The 25,395-nt window shown below is 30.6% G+C and overlaps 1 protein-coding gene across 3 annotated transcripts; it reads right to left on the bottom strand.

Moving 5' to 3' along the window:
* Positions 1-1,539: 1,539 nt before the first annotated feature.
* Positions 1,540-24,703, bottom strand: LOC143234758 (COMM domain-containing protein 8-like). Of its 3 annotated transcripts, XM_076472343.1 has the most exons (6): positions 24,514-24,644; positions 20,817-20,936; positions 18,011-18,166; positions 13,525-13,677; positions 8,420-8,575; positions 1,540-5,163 (listed from the first exon to the last, which is right to left on the bottom strand). In XM_076472343.1, exons 2-6 carry the CDS (start codon positions 20,844-20,846, stop codon positions 5,140-5,142), a joined length of 519 nt encoding a protein of 172 aa, XP_076328458.1. In that variant the 5' UTR covers positions 20,847-20,936; positions 24,514-24,644; the 3' UTR covers positions 1,540-5,139. The 3 variants fall into 3 exon arrangements, with proteins under 3 accessions (XP_076328458.1, XP_076328457.1, XP_076328456.1); XM_076472342.1 differs by lacking the exon at positions 20,817-20,936 and having other exon boundaries at positions 24,514-24,703; XM_076472341.1 differs by lacking the exon at positions 24,514-24,644 and having other exon boundaries at positions 20,749-20,829.
* Positions 24,704-25,395: the final 692 nt, after the last annotated feature.

Below are 25,395 nucleotides of genomic sequence, written 5' to 3' on the forward strand. Positions count from 1 at the left end.
GCTTTGGTTTGTTTGTATTAATTTCATTATTAGCCACGACATAGCGGCTCATGGGATATCTCCGAGTTTGTTTGTGTTTCTTCAAGTATACATTTTTAGCTCGTAGCTATTGAAGGCCCCTCTTGCTATTATATAGTGCTCATCTGATTGCCTATTTAATAAATGTAAGCTATAGTACAAGTACTATTGAATTATATATAAATCAATAGTACTACTGATGTCTATATATATATGAATAAAAAAACAACAACATTTGAAACACCTAGAATTTGTTTGAGGTCTCATTCTCCTTTACCTCAATCCAATAGTTTCCAGGCCCATCATTTTGTACTTGACCAACATGATTCCCCTAGATTTTTCTGGACTTTACTGAAAGCTCTACTGGTGGTGGTTAACCTGACTCTCATGTACCCATCTTATTTTCAAACAGTGTTGCAGGGGGTTACTCTCTACATTATCCGATCCTCCTCTCAGATGTACAAGATTCAATCCTCTATCCCTTTGACATCCATCTCCAGGCAGTGTTTTTCAGCAACAACATATGTTCAAGCACATATTTTTTCTTCTATTTGTCAATACTGTCTACAAAGCTGTTACAAATCCATTGACAACAAAGTCTCTTTTAGGAGTTATAGTGGTGGACGACTTAATCCACGTACCAGTTAACTTGTCTATATGTGTTTTGAGGTGGTGATCATGCCCATTTGTGGCTGTTGTTTTCCTGGAGCACATTCTGCATTTACCTTCCCAGGAATTTATTGACCCTTGAGATCTAAGTGACAGAAAATTCATTTTCAGATTAACATAATAGGCTCTTTAGAAGCAGGAATACATCTGATGCAAATGGTGTATCATTGTGTGGTGATGGGCATTGCTATTATTGATTTCACTCTCACTAATGATGAAGGGAACATTTGTTATAGAAGGGACTTGCATAGTGCCTGTAGATAAGAAACAATCCAATGATGTACATGGCAAACTATCACATATTTGACACGTAAGCAAACAATGAACCTTTATTTAAGGGCTCATTCACTTGTATATCAGTAAAACACCTGGAAACCTTAGTCTAACAACGTCATTAGTTTCATCACTGAGGTGAAAATTTTGTTCTTCTTGTAAGAATTAAAAAGTTCATAAGATGATAAATTTGACGGATCAATAGCAAAACAGGAAAATTCGGAATATTTTCTAAAACAAACCTGAAACAAGCCAGTAGAAGAATACTGGCTAGACGTTGAGAAAGACGTACTGTTAGCAGAACTTGACCTTAAATAACGAAATTCTAGGTTCGTGTTTACGAGATTGAATGAATTCTAATTGGTTAAAGTTAAATTAGGTGCATAGTTTAGTGGTGTCATGATGCAAGTTACAATTTATTGTTCAAATGGCATGTCTACAAGCTTCTTGTGTATTTGTGTGCCATATAAACTTTTTTACCTTTTCCCCCTGCCTTCTATTGATTTTGACTTTACTAACTATGATCATATTGTTCCTTATTATCCTTGTCAGACAACTACAGTATACTCCAGACTTAACTTTTATGATGAAGAATCCAAGAAAACTTTATTATTATTATTATTATTATTATAAGTGTACAATGTTGTGACAAGATTATGCCATCATCAGGTACAAATAGTTTGCAGATACATATATACTATGGAACAAAGAGTTCACATGACCAGAGCTTGTTTAACAGCTTAATAAATATAACTTGGCACCCCAGGGTGTTGGTTTAGGATAGGGCTGTTTTGTTGATTTAAAATAGATTCCTTTATTTTGTGTTTGTTGTGTATTGGTTCTTTGTTTAAAATTAAACTTCTGTATAGATATACAACAGTTTTCTTGAGTTGCATTGGTACTGAACATATGATAATTTTTAATGTGTGAGTAAATATGGTTTCTATTAAGTCCTATGAATTACAAAAGCACGGATATCTAATCAGTTTATGTAATACCAAGACTAACACAGCCTGAAAAAATCAGAAGTTAGAAAACATCAAGAACAAAGGCCCAAACATATCAATGTTTCTTCTATAATAAATACAATGAAAACAAGAAAAAGTAACACAAACAGTTTATGCAATCAGAACGGAAACCTACACGAAGACACAATATGCAAAAAAACTGTAGACGAATATTATACCATAAAATAAAGTCAACAGAATAAAAAAGGAAACATTTCAAAGAATAAAACGAAACTAGACGTCTTTAATAGTAACACCTTAACACGTGTTCAGTTAAAACTAGCATACCCACAAACAACGCATCAGGTTTTGAAGGCCTTTCCACTGAATCTTATAGAAACATTGGGTAAAAGTCTGTAAAAAAAATTAAACCAATACTTAAATTAGAACTATTATAATTTTCACCTAACACTGGAATAATAATACTCCATTGTAAAAAAGGAAAAAATAACATGCAGATTGTTGCACAGTGTTATGGGTCTAAAGTTTTGCAAATCTGTGCAATACGGATTGTAAAATTCTAACAAGATATATAACAGGTTAAAACCTTACGGCAAATATAGTTAGCTTCACTCAAACATGCAATGTCCCAAACTGTTACAAACTAGTTACACGATTCTAATTAGGGACATAATTCATGTGTAAAATAATGAAAACATTGGATACATGCATTATTACGGTATATCATGAGAAAGCATTTGAGCCAGCCATGAATATTTTCTTTTTCGTATTACAACAAAATTATCCTAGGGATAATTTCCCTATTTCTGGGAAATACCCGTAAATTCCTCATTGATCAACGTCAGAACATTAAGGGTATCTCTTTACAAGAAAATCATACAAAGAGCAAAATATTTCTGAATACGCAGACAATATCACTCTGAACCTTGTTTTCTCTTAAGCTATTCAGAACAGTATATGTATAGTAAATGACTACTGTATTGCCGCAGGCACAAGTGTTATTTTGTACAAAACACAGCCTTTTTGAATAGATAAAAGTAAACTGCAACAGGATACACCCTATGGTTTAAACTGAACCACAGATCCAGGTAAACTGGTCCAAAATACAAGCTTTCTGGCTAGGTAAAAATACAACCTAACAAAATCCACCATATGGCTTAAAGTTGACCACAAGTCCAATTAAAATGCTAGGAGTTTATTAAAAGCACAAGATTGTTTGTTTGTTTTTGAATTTCGCACAAAGCTACTTCAGGGCTATCTATGCTAGCCGTCCCTAATTTAGCAGTGTAAGACTAGAGGGAAGGCAGCTAGTCATCACCACCCACTGCCAACTCTTGGGCTACTCTTTTACCAATGAATAGTGGGATTGACCATCACATTATAATGCTCCCATGGCTGAAAGGGCGAGCATGTTTAGCGCGATGGGGATGCGAACCCGTGATCCTCAGATTACGCTTGGCCATGCCAGGCCATAAAGCACAAGATGCAACACTTCATAATTAGATTATATTCAAAAATAAAGTAGAAAGCACTTTACATATGTGGACAGGGATCCTTCTCTTCTTGCAAATGGATTAGCTATTAAACAAATAGCTAAAAAATTATACCAATACCCATAATGAATACTGAAAGACATAAATACAAAATTACAGTTTCACTTGGTCGAACAGACCAGAGTTAAACAAGAGGACCCTTCACCACCAAAACATAAACAAAGAGAATGGGCTAGGCATTTCAGACCTATGAATCCATTTGACTGCAGTACAGACACACCTAATGTGCTTCATAATAAACTAAGACTACCTTGATGATAACTGTTAAATCATAACAGTAAATATTTTAAAACCTTGCAACAAAGTACAAAAGCAACAACCACTATCAGTTATCTCAGATTTCCCTTAAATAATATTAGCTTCACAGTTAATAATATTAACAGAACAAGAAGCATGAGTATGCAAACAGAGAAAATGCAATTCCATAGCAGAAATTAATTATCTAAGTGGCAGTTGGAAGAAAGTCTGGAACAAGGTAAATTCCAAGCAATTTGAGGCTATTAGACATCATCTTGCCTTGAAAACTGCCCCAAAAATAACCTCAGTAAGTTTGATAAATACATATTTAATAAAGTAAAAGTGCTACTTAGTTTACTACTTGAAATATAACAATGCATTGAAAATATTTACAGGGTGTCCGGAAAGTAACTGTGCAGTTTTGTAATCATATGTTATTCAGTCTATTTCAAGCCAGCAACTGATAGCGGTGTTTAGAAACAAAATAAGAAGGATCCAGGCCTGTATTGATGCCAACGGGGGTCACTTTCAACATTGTTTATAATTGTCATTCATATTTACCTCCTGTATTCTATATTGAAACATGTCTGTTAATAAATATATAAGGGCACAGTGACTTTCCAAACACCATGTATTTTAAGAAATAATTTGTAGTGTCATAAAAAGTATTTTTACCACTTTTTTTCATAAAATATCCAGCAATATATGAGAAGTGATGTTTAATAATTATAACAATGTATAACAAAAAACACAGCAAGTACTTTCTCCAGATACTTCAACTACATTTTACTTCTTAAACCTGTTATTCTTAATGGGAAATAAAGTTAAAAATCAGATACTATGACTGATTTACTATCTGATATCATTATTTCATGTTTTAATTACTTTAATTGCACATTTTGTTTATTTATTCAATTTCAATATATACATATAACTTTTATAAAATTTGTGCATTTTGTTATGAATTATTATTATTGTACACCTAATTACTTAGTTACAATCTCCTCTCAGGATATACAATGTTGAACTTGAATTTGTAAAATTAACATTTAAAGTAAATATACATAAATATGAAATTTCTATTTTCAAGTATCTAAAAAAAAATATTTATCAATTATTGGAAAAGAAAATATAATGAGGTAAAATTATATTTTAATTTTGCTTTTCTCTTAGAAAACTGGGTTAACAACTAAAGAAACTATAAATCTATATGCTTATTATTAGTTATATGTTTCTGTTATTTATAAATGATTTTAAGTTACCTATTAACATAATAATTCATATTTTTATAGATAATTTCACAAAATTTAGCTTCGAGCAGTGACATATTTTAATTAAACAAATCATGTTTCTGTAGGTTACTCTACAGAATCTCTCTTCAATAATGAGTCGGCATAAGCCTTTTTCACTTGGTTTCCTTCTCATGACTTCAGCTGGACAACTGACTGGGGAAGAAAGAGAACAGATTGTCACAAAAACCCTGACACTGTTGACTCACAAGGTCTTTATTCTTATACATAGCACAAAAACAAGTTTACTTTTTAGCAACTTAACAAAGACATTAAATTTTAAATCAAAACAATTTTTGTTTTTTTAAATGAAAATGGAGGAGCACTGGACTTTTTCCCTTATCATGGATGTTTCAGAATGTTGCAAGAAAATCATTAAAAGTTATTTCTCTGAACAAAAGTTAGTTTTAAAAGAGAATTTTAGGAAAAGACAAACAACAAAGTATTAGTTTACCAGATAATTTGCTTTCTGTTTTTCAAAAATAATGATAAATTGCATACAGTAACAAGATTTCAAAAATGCAGACATTCAGCAAGAAAAGACTGTTCAACAAATGCAATGTATAGCACAGAAAACAACAACAACCTAAGACACTCACCCTATCAGACCAAACCCCAATCAACAAAAAAGCCACCAACAATGAATGACCTTCATCAATCATCTCCCAGAGATTCAGATTTTACATTTCTAAACCCAATGATCCCACACTACCTAACAGCTTCTACCTATTTGACTTGACAATTTACTTGCCATCTGCTGTGATTACATAAACATCTACAATAATGAATATAACTGTCCCTTCCCCACATTCCAGCAGCCCAACCAACACTATCTCCTTGGATATTAATTAGATATTTTACATCCATGCTTTCTAATCACCGTCTTCTTTTTTTCACATTTCAAGCATACTAATTCACAGCCTAGCCTGAACTAAGAAACTAAGTTTTTCATAGCACTCCCATTTCTCCCTACATCAAAATTTTCAGGCACTGGATTCACAGATCCCAGGTTGCTCTGATGATTCATCCCTTCCAGGGGCCATTTATTTTGAAGTTTTTTAGGAATTGGCATTATCTGGATCTCTCTATTTATGGTTTTTCCTGCAGGCTTAAGTTAATTACACACAAACCAACATTAGAATGCCACTAACTTTTTTTTTTTCCCAAATAGCTTTTTTAATAAAGTATTACTGTATGTAGGGTGAAAAGGGATAATAGCATCTCTAAGTACCCCATTGTTTTTTTTTAACAACCTAAATTTCTACCATGGTTTGTTGTTTATTACTTATACAGGGAGTTCAGAAAGTCACTGTGCACTAAAATATTTATTAATAGACATGTTTCAATATAAAATACAGGAGGTAAATATGAATGACAATTATAAACAATATTGAAAGTGACCCCCGTTGGCATCAATACAGGCCTGGATCCTTCTTATTTTGTTTCTAAACACCGCTATCAGTTGCTGGCTTGAAATAGACTGAATAAAACATGATTACAAAACTGCACAGTGCTTTCCGAACACCATGTACAGTCATTCTAAAATACACAGGTAAAGAATGTTTAGAAAAGTTTAGTCATGTCTAAGGAAATTATGAACAACAGTACTGGATCGTGTCTGTCTATCTATTTATTGTTGGATTGTTTTAATTTATTAATAAAGGTTTTCTGATTTTTTTATGATTCCCATGAGATTCCTGTTTTAGAAAGGCAACCTTCTGTTTATAAAACCTGTAGTGGTGGTTGTTTAAATGTTCATAAATAAGGAAAGGGTTTTTCAGTGTTTTTCAATCTGATGTTCAAAATATGTATTGTTTGATCTATGTGTATGTGACAGCATTCTATAAATTGTTCCTAAAGTAAAGGTGGGAGATTCATTGTATAATTTTAGTATCATGTGTTTCACTTTTATTTCAGGATTGAAAATTAATCTTGCATGTTAGTCTCTTCAAAATGTCTATTAGTGGCATTTTGATGTTTTCTGTATATGGGATAAAGCCACTGTTTGGAGTGTTCCTGGGTTTAGTTGTTTGTTAAACATGTCTTGCCAGTATTTTTTAATTTGTTAACAGTATGTGTAATTACTATGATAGTGAATTGGTTTTTGTAGATGAAGCATTAAATTAAGTATGTAACTTTTTAACTGATGTTTTATGCAGTGCATGTAGTATATTAGTATATGCTTGATTTAGGAGGCATTTTAGGATGCCTAGTTTCTGATGTATTAATCATTACAGAACCAGTGTATATAATTTCTGCTATATGTGATTTTTCCATGAAATTTAGCAGTGAGCCTTATGGGGTTTGTGTTATAATACTCAAGAAACATCTTACTGGAGATCTGTAACACATGAGGAAACTAATCAAAATTACTTAAAACACCATTTATGATTTTGCTTTTCTTTTACAGTAATTTTTTTGATATCTTCTCATCATGATAAATTTAAGATACTCAGCAATTTTCAAAGTTCAGAGTATGTCATATTGAGCATATAACAGCTATTTACTGTTCTTCTAACTTTTTCTTTTTTACAGTACTTTTTTTGAGTATTGTTATTTTAATAATATGAAATTTATTTTGTCTAGTCTTGTCCTTTTTTTTAAATATTTTGTCCAATTCATTTTGCACCAGTTTGCATATCCTCTGTTCACTTTTCAACATTACTTAGCTGTTAATCAAATTTTTTAAAATTTATTTATAGTTTATTTAGAAAGCCAGTTAAATTATTGTAGTTTTAGTGAATATTATATTTTGTGTTATAAAATGAGCATTTGAAATAAACATAAGTATGTTTTATACACAATTAACATAATAACAAAAAATTAGATTTAGAGTGCCAATAGTCTTGGGTACATACATTAAGAACTAAATTTCTTGTAGTTTTTTTTATTGTTATCAAAATAAATGAAATTTAAAAATAAGAAACTTATCAAGTTAACTGAGAAAATGTAATATGAAAAAAAAATTTGACTGTTCTTGTACTTGTATTACGTATTGTATTACAATACAGTATATAAGTATTTAATATGTATATGTAATACTGTAAAATACTGTAAGTACAGATATGCTCATGCCCCTAACCCCATTTTTGTGTACAGACTTTCAGTATTAATATTTGCCTTGTTAATATTCACACAATTTTTCAAGAACATAATCCCTGAAAAAGTTCACTGTATACTGTTTTACACAAAAACCTATAGGCAAATGAAAGCATATATATATAAACTAAAACAGCATTATAGTTTTAAAATATTTTAAAAACTATTAAAACATGCAACCATATTATCACTCTGAAAATATTTTTTATTATGATTTAATTAATTTGTACATTGTTTTTCAGAAGGTGATACTTGCTTATATTTCTACTAGTTTAGATACGAATTCCCAGAAATTCACATAAGTTTGGCTTACCTTCTGTGCTCCCTCCAGACTAGTGATTAACTCTTTTAATTCATCCTTACACAGTTCAACTGATAAACATATTGGTGTTTCTCCTTGTTTTATCTTTAGATCCAACTCTAACAGTGGTTGTCTCAAGACTGCAAGTTTATCACTTGATACAGCAAGCTGTATGACAAAAATACCCACAATGAACATAGTACATTTTTTTTAATCGCTAAAATCTTCATAAAAACTAGTTCTGGCTAATGAATGTAATTACACTTTTCTGAAAATAAGTTTAATACAAATAGCAAAGCTTATTCATTCCTGTAGCTATTCACTGTTGAAAATAAAACAATACTAAAAATATGAAACATTATCATGTTACATCCCATATTATACATTGTATTTTTAAAATTAAGATTGCAATGTAACACTGATGAAAACTAGTTTATTTTTTGAATTCAAATTATACAAAAAATAAACCAAAATATTAAGAACTTTTACAGTTAGTTTGTTTAAAGAGTGTTTCATTGCAGAACTGCTACAACCAACCAATTTTTCATTTTACAGAGCAACAAGAATAAAAAGTGAATCATGCAATATAAAGGAAAAAAGACAAGATTTATTTATGTTAAAAAGCTATAAACCATTAAGAAGACTTAACCCACAAATAATAGAAAATACCGGTAGTCTGGACAGTGTTATAATATAAACTGAAAAAGCCCAATGCCAAAAGGACACCATTAGTTAAGATGTGTCTGAAGTAAAATAATAGAATGACAGGAAAATAAAATGTGACAATAGTGACTTGAGTGTTATACTACTCAAAAATTGACAGTTTAAAATTGTACAGGATAAAATGAGGGATACAAAATGCTCTGACCAATGGAAGGCCATGTTAAAACAAGTTTTTACCTATCCTTACCGGTCAAACAATAGGTAGGTTCCTCGTCTTACTGCCACAAAAAGTAACACCACAAGCTGAATTTAGTACATAATATCAATAGTATGTTAAAACTAGAAAAAAAAATTGTTTGCTCATTTTACATCTTCATTAGTTAGTACAAAGCCTCTTCATAAAGTAGGTATACGAGTAAAAATTTTAACCTGTGTACAGCATGGCCCAATCACAGTTTTTACAAAGACCTATTTCGAGCTGTCACTCGGGAAATCTTATAATCAGTGGCTGACAAGAGATATGAAAGCCATTACCACAGATACCATTTGAAAATATAAGGCAAAGTTCAAGAAAGACAATGATCTTAATGTAAAATCTGTGGCAATCAAGACAAAAGTAAGCTAAACAACATAACATATATTTTGAATTACAGAAGTTTATGTAATCCATAAATCTTGGATAATGACTTCTATTGTTCCACACAGAAATAAGTGAAAAAACAAAAAAAAACTTTAGATGAAACTTTTACTCAAAAAATGCTGATATTCATTAAGAAGGAAATCTGGAAACTGTATAAAATGTATTTTTTTTATTATGAATATGAAAATCAAATTGACTTAGTAAAGACTTCATAAATTCACATACAAATCTTTACTTTACTAAAAAAACTTGAGTTTTTGCATACACAAGCCCTGTGATGTTTACAAAAAGTTTTTACATTAAAAGTTATAGTATTTTGTTTTATATACTTCATGTGCAAAATTCTAAAAGGCTTACCAACTTACATTTGTTAGCAACTGAGTACAAAGGTCATAGCAAGAAGAGATAATTACTTGCTTTACTTCTTGATTTTTGTTATATATTTCAAAAAATATGTTTAATAATTTAGTTCTAAATAGTAATAATCTATATACATACATATAATGTATAATAATTGAAATACAACTATATATTATAAAATACTAGTCCATTAAAACACAGACAAGACAGGGAAGACTAAAGGTCAGTCTTATATTACTGGATATGTAACATGACTGCACATGCACTGCATCAATGCAAGTTACGTAATTTTAGTGAGGCATGACTAGAAGATCAATATAATTAAAAAATAATAAATATATATATATATGCAAACATATAGTGTTATGAGACTTAAGCTATTTAGACCAAAAAAAAGAATTTTTGAGTTAGAATATGTAGTCATTCTAACAAGAAAAAAAACATAATTTATATTTGTTTCAAAATTTTTTTATGGTGTTCATGAGGTTGGTCTAGTGACAGACCCCATATAGTTGTAGTGTGAAAAACAAGATACAGTCTTACTGAAAACACACATTTGAAATGCATTTAGGAAGTTTAAGAGATTTTGAAAATAATATTTCATATTTTGGGATGAAGAATAGTTTTTTATTGTAACATTAAATCACTTTGCACTCAGACTAGTAACAAAATAGATTCTATTTTCACAAAAAATCTTTAGTAAAAAATATTTCATTAAAACATCAGTTTTTGGTATAAAAGATACATGTAATCTTTAATAAGAGTGTAATAAATTTTGTGAAGATACACATGCTGTATCAAAAGTCATAGTGCAAATACTAAAAACAACTTGTGCATATTATACTGAGCCTGTTGCAAAAGGGTCAATCACCACCTGTAGATATAATAATTATATTATTTCACAAAAAGTCTGTTTTTTTTTTACACTGTCAAACACATTTTTATCAGAATTTACCTTGTAAAAAGATATTTCTCCACAAATAAAGCAAAGAACAAGGATTCTGATATGAGATTTAGTAATCAGACATTCAAATTCAGACACTTTCAACTTTGAAATTATTAAGTTTAAAGCTCCTAATACATATATTTCAGTAAAATTAAAAGTTTTACTACTTATAGCTTAAAGCATGGACCACTGAGGATGGAAATCACAATCAAAGTACAAATAATAAATTAAAAATTTTGATTTTTTGTCTAGAAAAGGTTTGTAATGTTTAATAAAGCGTGATAACTTCATGAAGATACAAAAACAAGTTAAAAGTTATAGTATGGAAACTGATTATCACTTTGTGGTCATGTGGTTGGTATAATCTACCAAGGTACAGTTATGACAAAGTGTTTGTACCCCTGCATCCCCAGTAGTGTTTTGCTCATAACTTAAAAAGTATCACGATTAGGCTAATTGACGTATAATCTATTATAAATATTATACTAACACACATCTACATACATTTTTATGTAAATTAAATGACAAATAAACTGTTTATAAACAAATAACCAAAAATAGGAGGAGCAGAAAGTGTTCGTACATTTTAGAACATGTGAAAAAACTGATATTCCCATATAAAGTTTGTTTAGTTTAGCAAATAAACTACATTATACCATTCCAGAACTGGACACTGGGTTCATAATTATTGGAATTTAGCCAGCAAAACATTTACTTCCAGAAATTTAGCTCCATCTCCATCTATTATCTGCTTGGTCATCATGGCGAACAGGAAACAACTGTCCAGTGATTTAAAAAAAACGAATTATTGTAAAATATAAGTCTCATGTGTCTCTTTCCGGTATTGCTACACAACTTAATTAGCCAAAATCTACTGTTCAAAGCACAATTGCCAAGTTTAAGCTAACAGGATGAACTGCTAACCTCCCTCGTTCCAGAAACCCCACCAAAATTTCAGAGAGAACCATGAAGAAGGTTCTCAGAGAAGTAAGTAGGAATCCTCATTTAGCATATAATGACATACAAAAACTGGTAAGGGAAACTGGAGTTGAAGTATGCACCTCTGTAGTTACGAATATGTTACGCTCTTCTGGGTTCAAAGCTTACTGTCCTTGTAGAACTCCATATTTAAAACCTGTTCATTTAGAAGCACAATTGAGGTATGCAAGAAAGCATGTAAATAAACCCTTTACCTATTGGAAGAGTATTTTTTGGTCAGACGAGACTAAACTTGAGCTTTTCGGCCACAAAGATGTTCGCAGGATTTTCCATAAGAAGGGGGAACAAAATCTTCCAGAGAACACTGTCTCTACAGTTAAACACGGAGGTGGCTTGATTATGCTATGAGGTTCCTTCAGCTCTTCTGGTGTACGCAGCCTTCAACGCATCAACAGAATCATGAAAAAAGGAGAGCACATTGATATATTAGGCACTTATATCAAGAATGATGCTTGGAACTTGCAGTTTGGGTGTCGCTGGATCTTCCAGCATGACAATGACCCTAAGCACATATCGAAATATGTGCAATCCTGGTTGCAGAGAAACCATATAAGTGTTCTGGAGTGGCCATCGTAGTCACATGATCTCAACCCAATTGAAAACGTTTGGCATGAGTTGAAGACCAGGGTTCTTCAGCATTATCCAAAAACCTTGCAAGAGTTGGAGGCCTTCTGTAAACAAGAATGGAAGAAAATACCAGTGGAGTACTATCAAATGATCATGGAGGGCTATGAGTAGAGATTGCACCAAGTAATTCATCTGAAAGGCTACACAACTGACCATTAAAGTAGATGCACAAACACTCTCTGCCCCTCCTATGTTTGGTTATTTGTTTATAAACAGTTTATTTGTCGTTAAATTTACATAAAAATTTATGGAGATGTGTGTTAGTATAATATTTATATTATACTATATTTTCATTATCCTAATCATGATAGTTTTTAGGTTATAAGGAAAAACTACTCACGATGCAGGGGTACGAACACTTTCTTTCATATATGTAGCAGTGAAATGGTTAACAGAAGGATAGGCATCATTGTTTTATTCATATATTGTAGAGTGCAATTTGTTGTGAACTATATTATTTATAATAAACTATACAGTTTCTTTTGATTCATTACTAATTTTCATGAAAGGCAATCTGAATATTTAGCCCCATTGTATAAATATTGATAGTTAATATATATTTTAATTTGACATCAACCACAACTACGTCTCCTTAATTCTCAAGATGGTGACTTGTGTTTTTCCACATCTTGCATATTTAATTTTGTATTTTGATAAACAGTATTGTGACTGACTGTTCTCGTCAATAGTCCATTAAGCAAGATCTGTGTGTTGCTTACACGATTGATGTTGAATAAAAATTGAATCATAATTTCAATATAATTAGATCATGAACATAAAAGAAAAAGACATTCAGCTAAACAATGTCAATCAATCTAGAGAGAGAGAGAGAAAAAAAAAGCATCTGGTACATAATTTAGCAATGAATAAGCAAGAACAAACCTTTAGTTTCCAGTCAAAATCACTGAGGTGAGAAGATGTAATAGCATGGGTTTCGGTCCTTAACTGCTTAGAAATAGTGGCAAAATGGGCATTAATACAATGTTGTACAAGGTCCTGATATTCCTCTGGAAGCTGACTTAACAATTTAGATACCTAGTTCATTAAACAAAAATATTATGTAAGCATATGATAAGAACAATCAGCAGACAAAAAATAATGTGCCCTTCAGTAAAATACATGTAAGTAGACTAAATCCTAAACTTTAATGAAAAGACAAACTACTGTGACTTAAATTCAGTCCTGGTAATTTTCAAATAATTGCAGAGAAGCAAACAGCATGTTTTGTGTGTAAAATATTTATAACCTATGGAAAAAATGTAAAAAATGGACTAATTTACTAAACTAAATGTAATTTGTTAAAATGCTCCTATGAAAAAACATTTATTTAATAAGATTTATGTTTAATTTCAAAATGCTAATTAAACAAATCTTAAAGAATCCTTATCAACACATACATTTGCCACAAGTAAACTTACTTTGGTAATAACATACAAGAGAGTTAATTTCTGCCTGTAAGAATGCCAACATAATACAATAAAACCCATCTAAGGCGGAATCACACGGGGCCAAGTAAAATTTTTGGGCTTAAGCAGGTTTTCTGGCTTAGACATAGTGAACATGCATTTCCTTAATTATATATACTTTTTGTGCTGCACATTATACTTACTTGACTCAAGGGAAGTATGACATTTGTGAACAAAGTTATTATACTGTTTATGCTACATTTATTAGAATAAGAACATGAATAGACATTCAAAATATACAAAAGTACACAAAATCTTAATCAAATTTGTTTGAAGAAAGTTTCCAATTTCAACTGTTTCATTTTTTAATAGGCTTTCTCATGCAGTTAAAAGAGAACATCAATTCTACGGTTTTTCATGAAGTTCATTTTCCCCCTTCGTTTTTGCATACAATTTGATAAGGTTAATATAACTTAACACTTATAATGAAGTAGGAATTTCTATTTCCTCGCTATCACCTCCATTTTGTTCATCTTCTGAATCTCTCACACTGTTACCATCTTGCAATTCTATTATAGATTTTAAATCAATTTCATCAGTTTCTGATAAAACATTCTTGTCAATGTTCATAACACTTTTTGCATTCACAGAATTATCTGTATCAATCATAGTTTGGATTTCACTACAATCGTCATAACAAACTTCTCAACAATCTCCACCATTATCAAGAATAACACCACAGTTTTGAAAGCACTTTATTACTCATTCATCTTTTACACATTGATTGAATGACTTAAAAATGCAATTGATCATAAAACTTTTTGCATTCACAGAATTATCTGTATCAATCTTCTCAATCATAGTTTGGATTTCACTACAATCGTCATAACAAACTTCTCCACAATCTCCACCATTACCAATAATAACACCACAGTTTTGAAAGCACTTTATTACTCATTCATCTTTTACACATTGATTGAATGACTTAAAAATGCAATTGATCATAAAACTTTTTGCATTCACAGAATTATCTGTATCAATCTTCTCAATCATAGTTTGGATTTCACTACAATCGTCATAACAAACTTCTCCACAATCTCCACCATTACCAATAATAACACCACAGTTTTGAAAGAACTTTATTACTCATTCATCTTTTACACATTGATTGAATGACTTAAAAATGCAATTGATCATAAAACTTTTTGCATTCACAGAATTATCTGTATCAATCTTCTCAATCATAGTTTGGATTTCACTACAATTGTCATAACAAACTTCTCCACAATCTCCACCATTATCAAGAATAACACCACAGTTTCGAAAGCACTTTATTACTCATTTGATTGAATGACTTAAAAATGCAATTGCATCTAACACGTCAATTTTCATGGTCATTTCGAATGCTCTCTTACAGATCTTTGATGCATTAAGATGCTGAAGCATCAATTTTTTATATTTCAATTTTATACACTGTATAATTCCATTATCTAGTGGCTGCAGAACTGAGGTATATGGAGGTACAAACAAACAAACATTTGAAAGTTGAACTTTTGGGTGACAAGTTGTATTATCTAGGAAAAATAGAATATTCCTATTTTCTTGTTCCATTCTCTTGTTTAATTTGTTCAAAAATATATAGCACTTGTCATCCACGCTTTATTATTTGCTTTCCATTCCACAAGAAGTTGATTTTTCCTTAAATTTTTGAAACAGCATGGATTTTCACTTTTACCTATTACCAATGGTAAATTTTCCCTTACTTTTACAATTAGAAAAGATAGGATTTTTTTTTGAAAATTATTTAAAAAGTAGAATTTTGCACTTAAAAGACAAATATATTTCTACAAATCATGAATCTAATTTGACTGCAAAAATAATAATGGCAGAAAAAAGAACAGAATATATTTAATCAATACTTACTGTAACAAAATGTCCAAGAATTTATTAATATTTAAACAAATTATTCATTAAATAAGAAATTAATATTTAATCTACACATTTTTTTTGCACTTTACTCAGGTTCTAATCCTACTTGTTGATACACGAGGCAGAGAAAGATAGTTTCCAGTCCTTGTTACTCAGGTTCTGCCGTATAGAGGGCTTTTTATGAAAAAAATCTTAAGATAATGCTGCAAAATTTTAGTATTTCCAGCTTGTACAGGTTTCTGCCCTATGCAGTTTCTGGCTCAGACAAGTTTTACTGTATATGTAGATTTTTAAAGCTTGTACACATAATCATGACATTCAAGTCTTTACCATTTGCATTTTACTAACTGTCTATTTAATTTTCTGTCTAGAAACACAGAACACAAATGAGCCATAACAATTTTGGTAATTAAAATATAAAAAAACATAGAAGAAAACTGAAAATTTCCTATACAAGTACTTGGCCATATGTATACATCTTAGCTGTATGGTGCAGATTTGAGATATAGAAAGCATATATGAATAGGTAACACTTGCTACTGAATGGGATCTGATTTCTAAATAAGTAACATCGTATGTCATAAGTTAGGGTAATCTTTGGCTAATAATACTCTAGTGCTCAACATAAATCAGGACTCCACCTGGCTGAATGATCATGGACCAGCCAAAAGAGGGGGAAAGTGGTTAGCATGGTGGTTTTAATTTTTCTTTCACTTCTCTATTATTTTTTGTTGCTGTTGCATTAATATTAGTTCTTTTTTATTTCTTTATTTTTCATATGATGACATATATCTCCAATCTTCATCTTCCAGGCCAGGTCCCATCATGAATATCCTTGAATCCATCCATCTTTTACTGATTTCTGTGGCACCAAAATATTAATTTGAAATCTTGCTTTATTCCCAAACAAGTCTTCCCTACAATATCTTTTGAGTTCACAATTACTAATGATGCAACATTAAGTTAAAAAAGTTGTACATAAATGTACAATACTGACTGTTAGAGCAAGGCTTAGCAACTAATTACTTTGTTAATAAATTAAAATATAATTAAGTGCTTTATTTTGGTTTTATGTAACTCAAAGTTTTACAAAGTAAGGTGAAAATAAATTTGGTAATTTAGTAAAGTGCTTCTCCACTGTATGTGTTTATCCAATTTTGAACAAGCAGAAACACATAACATGATATGATATAATAAAGAATTGTTTGTCACAGTCATTAATACTGAAGGTATTAACTGAATTTGTTAGATTATTCAATAGAATAACATGATTGGTACTGAATGACAGAAACCAACAACCATTTACAAATATCAACTTTCTTTTATCCTTTACACTTTTGGAGAGAAACACCCACCCAGGTCAGTTAGTCGTTAGTTCTGAGAATGAGCTAGTTTCATCTGAATTATTCTTAATTTTCATTGCAATTTGCTTTGCCTTCCTGTTATAAGGATATGTTACTATTTATCTTGATTAGTCCTAGCATTTTTCCTATTTTCCTCTGTTTTCTGCATGATTTAAAATTTAAAATATTAGTTCTTTACAGTCTTGAAAAATCAGATATAGAGACATTAGGTGAAACTAGTTTATTTCGCAATCTACTTTGAAATAACCACAGTAGTTCACTCAACTATTCTAAGTCAATATAAGTATACAATGATAAGTATATGCTCAGTGGGACTTGAAAACTATTCTTTCTCAAACAAAAACTGTAGAGCATTACATAAATTTATCACTTAAATTATAATATGCTTATAATATGCAAGTGATGTATATGTGGGCTCAATACAGTGAGATTTGGTTTGCTGCAACCACATCCAATCTATGGCTATTTTCATTTCTCTAACTTCATACTCATTTATCCCATTATTATACAAAGTGCAAGAGATTTAAATGTGATCTCAATGGTTGAAAAGCTTTTTGTCACTTTATTAAACAGCATTTTTTTCTCTTAGTGATAAGTAAATACACTTGTTTGAAAATGCACACACACATTTATTTTGAATTCCACATATCTTATGATAATTAAGGCTACCTGTTCTTTATCAAGAGATTTTCCAACAGCATCTCTCAAGAACATTTCACTTTCATGGATGATGTTCCACCATTCAGAAACTGTGAATACATCTGAGTAGTTTTCATATGATGTATACTTAATTCCACAGATCTGATCAACTACAGAATTCAAAAACTGTTAAAAAAAAAAAAAAGGACTTTGTAAGAAATTGAACAATTTATCACTGAAAATACTAAAATCCAAAAATCTTTCTTCTTTTAAAAAGAGTTGTTCATTTACTACTCATTTTAAGGAAACTTAAGTTGCTATAAAGTATATTTAGACATTAATAACTTTTACCATTTCCAGAAGCACACAAAATGTAACTAGTTTATGTATAATATTAACACAGGCCTATAAACTGATTCAGGTATTGAGAAAATATAACATTTTGACTTGTAAGATCATTATATTTTATACCATATGAAACTTAAATAAAGTCTTACCATAAAGACTACAAATAGAAACAATGAAACAATTTTAACTCACATGAAGAATAGTTTTGTGTTACATAAGACACAAATAAATCAAGGGAAATTTTGACTACTGATACATTAAAATGCCAAATGTAATATTATAAGTATCCATATTTCACTGATAATTTGAAAGAGAGCTCAAATGTAAAATCACTGAATACAGACAAGCAAACAAGTGAGAGAATAAATAAAATCTATAATGTTAGAGCATTAACATAGTTCATGAAGCACTGTAATGAATAGGCTTAATAGTTAGTTACATAAATCATGCTAGGTTGCATGTTTTCATTGTTTTTAACCCCCAAGCTTTATTTAGTTAATACATTGTGAATTTCATTTAGAAATATCTTATATTTTCATCTGCCACATACAACAGTCCAACAGGCATATCATCAAATATTTGAACTAATCAGTTGGATTAAACAAGATAGTAGACAAAAGTTTATCCAAAACATTACTTTATAGCTACATGTGAACTGTCAGAAGTCAGTGAAGTGATAAACCAATAGTCCTAATTAAGAACACTGTGGAAGAAACATTATGCACTCTTCTGTGCTTTTTCTTTTAATATTAGCCATACTGGTTTCACTGCTTTTCTTGTTGACAGAAAAGTTTATCTGAAATGCTATTTGCAGTTACTTTCAAAAGTTATGGTTAAAATAAAAAAAAACTGGCAAAGAATTGGAAACAACATTTGTGATAAAAATTATAATCTGTGCTTTTTTTTTCTCAATATTTCTCTTTAACTTGTCCTTCTTTTTCAAATAAGAAATTAGTGAAAGTTAAAAGGAACATGCAAGTGGTATAGAGGGGACATCTGTAGTTTAACTTTATCATAAATATTAAGCCCACTGGTTTCAGTGATTTTTACATTTACATTTATGACTTAAAATATTATGTTTGTAAGTATACCTTTCATATGAAATCCACAGTGGAGTGATAAAGAAAATACATATGCAGTTAAATTTAACTTTTCTTATAAATTTTAGGTCTAATTGTAACTTCATTGAGTACATAGGCTGTAATAACCAGTTACAAAATATCATAAAATTACATAGGACAAACAAAATAAGAAAAACAATTAGTAAAAATTCAGTTTGCAGAAGCTAAACTGAGTTACATACTAAACAAAACTCAATTCAAAATTGATCTGAATACAAAATAACAGTGATAAAATACATAAAAGAGTTTAAAAATTGAATGAAATCATAAAACCAAGGAATGTGCTATGTAGTTACATAATCTTTTCTATATGCTTTAGCTTTTATCAGGTTTCCATGCAGTTGTAGCATAAACATGTGGTCCAGAAAAACCACTAAGAATGCCTTGTTCTCTACTGTAGAAAATTTATATTCTACCTGAAGGGAAACTGTAGTAATATATCATTTATGTTGGAGGGATTGTAATATCCTTTTCTGGCATGACCTGATGATATCTGTATGTTACAACCAACCAATGCTGTAAGACAACAGATCATAGTGACACTCTCTTGTTGACAAATAAATTGATTTTACCTGTTGAATACAACCATACTTTCTCAAGCAAGTTCTTCCTGAAGATCTATAAGATTAGACAACTTAGAAATCAATCTGTTTAGTTCTACAGAGATCTAATTTCAGAGAAAGAAAGGTGAAGATCTAATTACAAACTAGTAGAAATAACTGTTCTTTCATTTGAACACGCATGTATGCTAAATTTTCTTTTTGTATGTTGATAATAAAGACTATTCATTTTGCTTAACTTGTCCACCCTCATTAATTCTCACCCACATGGAAACTCAGTCGAGTTTTAAATGTAGACTACTACACAAAATTCCTGCTCAAATCTGCTGTTACTAGTGAATCTAGCTCATACTTATATGATCAGTTGATCTAAAAATAACACAAGTAAATAGGAAAAAAAAGTACTGTGTGTTAACAACAGAATTTATTGACAGTTTCTGCTTTAACAATGTACAGGGTGGCCCATAAGTCTCTATTCATCCATATATCTTATGTATCCAGGGTGTCACCAGTATTCTTGTGCTCATGTACCCATGTACTTGTCACAATACACTCTTCAAGTGTAAATTGGCTTACATTGGCCATATTTCTCTGAAAAAAAGAAACAAATTTATAATACATGCGTAATTGAATTTTACATAATAACATATGGATGGGTAGGGACTTACGGGCTACCCTGTATATACTAGCCCTAGCTTAATCTCTCACAGTTAATGTGTTTAAAAGGATAATTCTGAACTGAAAATGGCAAATTTGCAAAACAGAGCAAGAGTTTGGTGAAGAAAGATGACAGCAAAAAGAGCATACAAAGTGAAGGAGAAGTCCTCTACTGTACATGGGATTTCAGCCCACAATGCCAAAATTCATGGCATCAGTCAGCCAGGTTTGCAGATTTCTCAGCACACACTTTTGTTTCTAGTTTCTTCCCTATATTGTAAAATGTAAGTGTACTATTCATATTAAATATTTTAAAAATTTATGCATGTAGCAATAACTTCTCACTTGCAAGTTTATGACATTTTTCTACTTATAGTTTTTACTCAGTTTTTAAGTTTTCAAGTTGATGATGGATTTAAAAAGACTCCTAAACACTGATTTATCAGAATTTTTTATATTAACACACATTTGATACTTCTTAGAACATTTTTATTTCCATCTTATGAATAATTTTAATCTCTGTAAAGACATCAATACATATTTTCTTGCCAAACAGTAAGCACTGTAATGTTTTCAGTTTTCTACAATTGAAAGTCTTCTCAATGAATTATAAATACCTAACACAAACTGTGATAAGACTGTTTACACTTTCAAAACATAAAACTAAGTTCAAGTTATTTTTAACAAAGAATTGACTTACTGAGCATTTGTACTAAAGTTCACTTTAACAATGCTATACTATCCTTTTAGGTCACTGATTTTTAATGAAATATTAATGTATTTAGTAATGAATATCTTAGCTTTCTGTAACAATCTTATACTCTCTTCTGAACTTTACCAGCTTTTGGTTATGGCATCACTTGTACTTTATTGGTTAAGAAAATTAAAGAGGCACATACAAAAGTAACATCCAAAAACACAATTTAATGCTCTTTAATATTTTTTGACTCATAATCAAAGTTAAAAAATAGTGCTTACTTTCATCAAAAATATTTAGTAGCTTTATAAATCTTTTGAAAATTTGTAGGAAAAATTCCAATGAACAGTCATAATGGTACATTTAGCTTATTACAAGTTTGAAATTATTTAGTTTACTTTTCACAAACAACAGTTTAGAAGTTCAAAAAGTGACTTAATTCTATACTGTTGTCTACCATATTAAACTAAGTACAGTTCAAAAATCCAAACAAAGTTATATTTTTCAAGAGATATTTATTCTCTTTCTCCAATTTTATTAGTACATGCCTTTGCTTCAGCCCTTTTGTGAACTCACAGTATGCGATATGAATTGCTACTAATAATGTGTCAAATCTACTGCTGTAATAACATAATTGTGAATCTATAAGTGGTTCCTTTCATTTATAGTAAATGACCATTTCTCAATTTACTACTGTAACAGCATAATTGTACTTCTATACATAAATTGTTACTTTTATTAATAGTAAATCGTTGTTTTTCAAATTATTATTGTAACAGCATAATTGTGCTTCTATACACAAGTAGTTCCTGTCATTAATAGAAAATTGATAAAGAGCAATTTATAAGTATAATGAAAACGTTTTATTTATTAATAGTAAATTATATGTGTAATCTATAATTGTAAGATATGAACTTCCAAGCTAATATTACAACTGACTTCTTTAAATTTATCAAGCATGCTATTGACAATATTTTCATAATTCGGGTCCTTCTTGTTTCCCAAAACATTTATTAGTAACATTTTTAAAGGCAATACATTCTTCTTTATCAACTTTCTTTTGAACTGTTCATTGCAAGTCAATTTACAACTATGAGGCCCAACAAAAATTTACCATAAATATAACATAATATTATTGGGTCATTTACACAGCCTCATGTCAACAAATAAATAATAATATTATGACAAAATTAATGACAGATTGCATACAAAAGCAAATAATATCCTAAAATGACACATCATGCAATCTGCTGTTATTGTATATACCAATACTTATATGTGTTCTAGAATGATTGTTAAGACTCTCATGTTATAACTTATGTAGAGAAATCTGTAAAATTTTAAGAAAATAAAATGCAACTCCATCTGAATGAAAATGATTTATGTAAAACTACATATGATGTCAAAAAAAAAATGGATATCATTTTCCAATTCATCATACAGAAATTACTGAAGATATAAATATTTCAAGACAATAAATCCACTAGAGACCATCATGATTTCACACAGTTAGTTAACTGATTTGAAGAGTAATTGTAGCAGTACAAATAAAGAAAGCTTCAGTAAATACTCTCTTTTCTTTTGACTTATTGTTAAACTGTCACTCTTCTTGTTATGATGTATATTCATTGTTGTTGCTCCTGATGCTGTTACTATGTGTAATTAATGGTGCATTAATTGTTTGTTTTGTTTGTTTGTTTTTTGAATTTCGCACAAAGCTACTCGAGGGCTATCTGTGCTAGCCGTCCATAATTTAGCAGTGTAAGACTAGAGGGAAGGCATCTAGTCATCACCACCCACCACCAACTCTTGAGCTACTCTTTTACCAACGAATAGTGGGATTGACCGTCCATTATAACGCCCCCACAGCTGAAAGGGTGAGCATGTTTGTCGCGACGGGGATGTGAACCCGCGACCCTCGGATTACGAATCGCACGGCTTAACACGCTTGGCCATGCCGGGCCGATGCATTAATTAGGGCCATAATACTGTAATGCAAAAAATAGTCAATATTTTGTAAAAGTAATGATTAGTTTATCCATAATTACAAAGTATCCACAGTGAAGTATTTTCCTTTGTGCCACTGGTTTGTGCACATATCAAATGGCCAATATTATAAAAAGGTCACTCATTTAGGAAGTAATTTCTGAGACTCCTCTAGAGAATTTGTCTTAGTAAAGAAAAATCAAATGTTTGGAAATTCCTGCTGAGATTAAATGTTTTGACATTTCTGTTAAGAACTTAAAATAAACCAGACATACAAATCTTTCCAAAGTGCACAAGAAGTAAGAAAAAGGAAATTAGAAAAGCCAGAAAAAACTGCAATAGAATGAATATGACTCTTCAAAAAGACAAACAGAAGGCATAGTTAGCAGTTAGAATCAGATTTATTACAAAATCTGGGATGTTATTTTGTAAAGTTTGACACAAATACCTAGCAAAATCTAAGAAAAGAATAATCAATCATGCTAGTAGACATTAAAGAAATTTTAGAAGAGAACTGTTAAAATTGAGAAACATTTTTAAACAACATCATAAGACAATATTCAAAAATAATTTTAACCCTATCCACCCAGATCTGTGTTGTTTTTTAAGGGAATTGGTTAAGATCCATTAGTTTTCTCTTGAACAAACAAGATTTTTAAAGGATCTTACAAAAGAAAAAAAAAAGTTTAGAAGATTCTTTTAGGAATAAATTATGTCATCTACAAAAAAAAAAAGTTAGAATTTAGTTAATACAGTTTCATTTTTCTAACAGAATGAATGATTTCAGGAATAAGTTGCTTTTGAAAGTTGGTGAAACTGACACTTCAGAAGTTAAAAAAGGAAATGGTGATTTCCAGAGAAACCCGTGATTTAAGTTTTTAATTTTTTTTTTACTTTTCTTTCACAATATGACTGGAACTTGGAAGGGCAGCCATGAAAAACATAATTGTCCTTTTGGTTTTTTCGTATTCTTTTATATACAAGTAATTTCAACTTCCAAATTCTCATGTTACTTTATATTTAATTAGGGATAAGTACACGTTAAATATTATATATCCTAATGCTATGCTATTTCTAGAATAATAACAAGTATATTTCAATTTTCATTGCTACTGGTATTCATTGGTTAAATTTTTACGTTATTTTATTATTAATTAAGCCTACCGATGTAACTCGAGAAAGTGGAATTTTTACGAGTAGGCCAAGTTCCTCACTCATTTTGCTTCTTATACACTTCTATCAATTCTAAGATTTTAAATTTTCATTACCAAAATGTAGCCCAACATTAAAACTAAAAACCCGAAATTCACTGTCGCCGTTACGTAAACATTCGTTTGAACTCAGTCTGGATGCGGGTAATAGTTTTAGAGAGCTACCCTGGTAGCTATTCGATTTTGAATTATCTGGCTTTAAATTTAAAAGAGCCCAAAAGTAAATGTAATCGAGGATGTTGAGAAGAGTTTTCTCTTCATTCCCCTCAAGATATAAAGGAAACATGATTAGTTCATAGTCATAATAATAGCAACACACACACACACACACACACACACACATATATATATATATAAGGAATGTATGCTACATAAAGTTACCCTGATATACTATATCGAAAACATGTGTTTGTGTTTTTCTTATAGAAAAGCCACATCGGGTTATCTGCTCAGCCCACCAAGGGGAATCAAACCCTGATTCTAGCGTTGTAAATCCGGAGACGTACCACTGTACTAGTGGGGGGCTTATCAAAAACAAGAAAAAGTACTTTGTGGTAAAGACACTGAAACAGTGAGACATTTATATTGCCTGTGTCCAATGGTTCAACCCTTATGGACGTTAGTTTTCGACACTATTTCCTTTATCATTCAAAAATCAGTACCAATAAATCAGAAACGGCGAATTCTTGTGCAGGGCTTCTTAGAAGGATTAGTTTGTTTGTTTGTTTTTGAATTTCGCACAAAGCTACTCGAGGGCTATCTATGTTAGCCGTCCCTAATTTAGCAGTGTAAGACTAGAAGGAAGGCAGCTAGTCATCACCACCCACCGCCAACT

This window comes from Tachypleus tridentatus, chromosome 12 (genome assembly GCF_004210375.1).
Source record: "Tachypleus tridentatus isolate NWPU-2018 chromosome 12, ASM421037v1, whole genome shotgun sequence".
Lineage (NCBI taxonomy): Eukaryota > Metazoa > Arthropoda > Merostomata > Xiphosura > Limulidae > Tachypleus > Tachypleus tridentatus.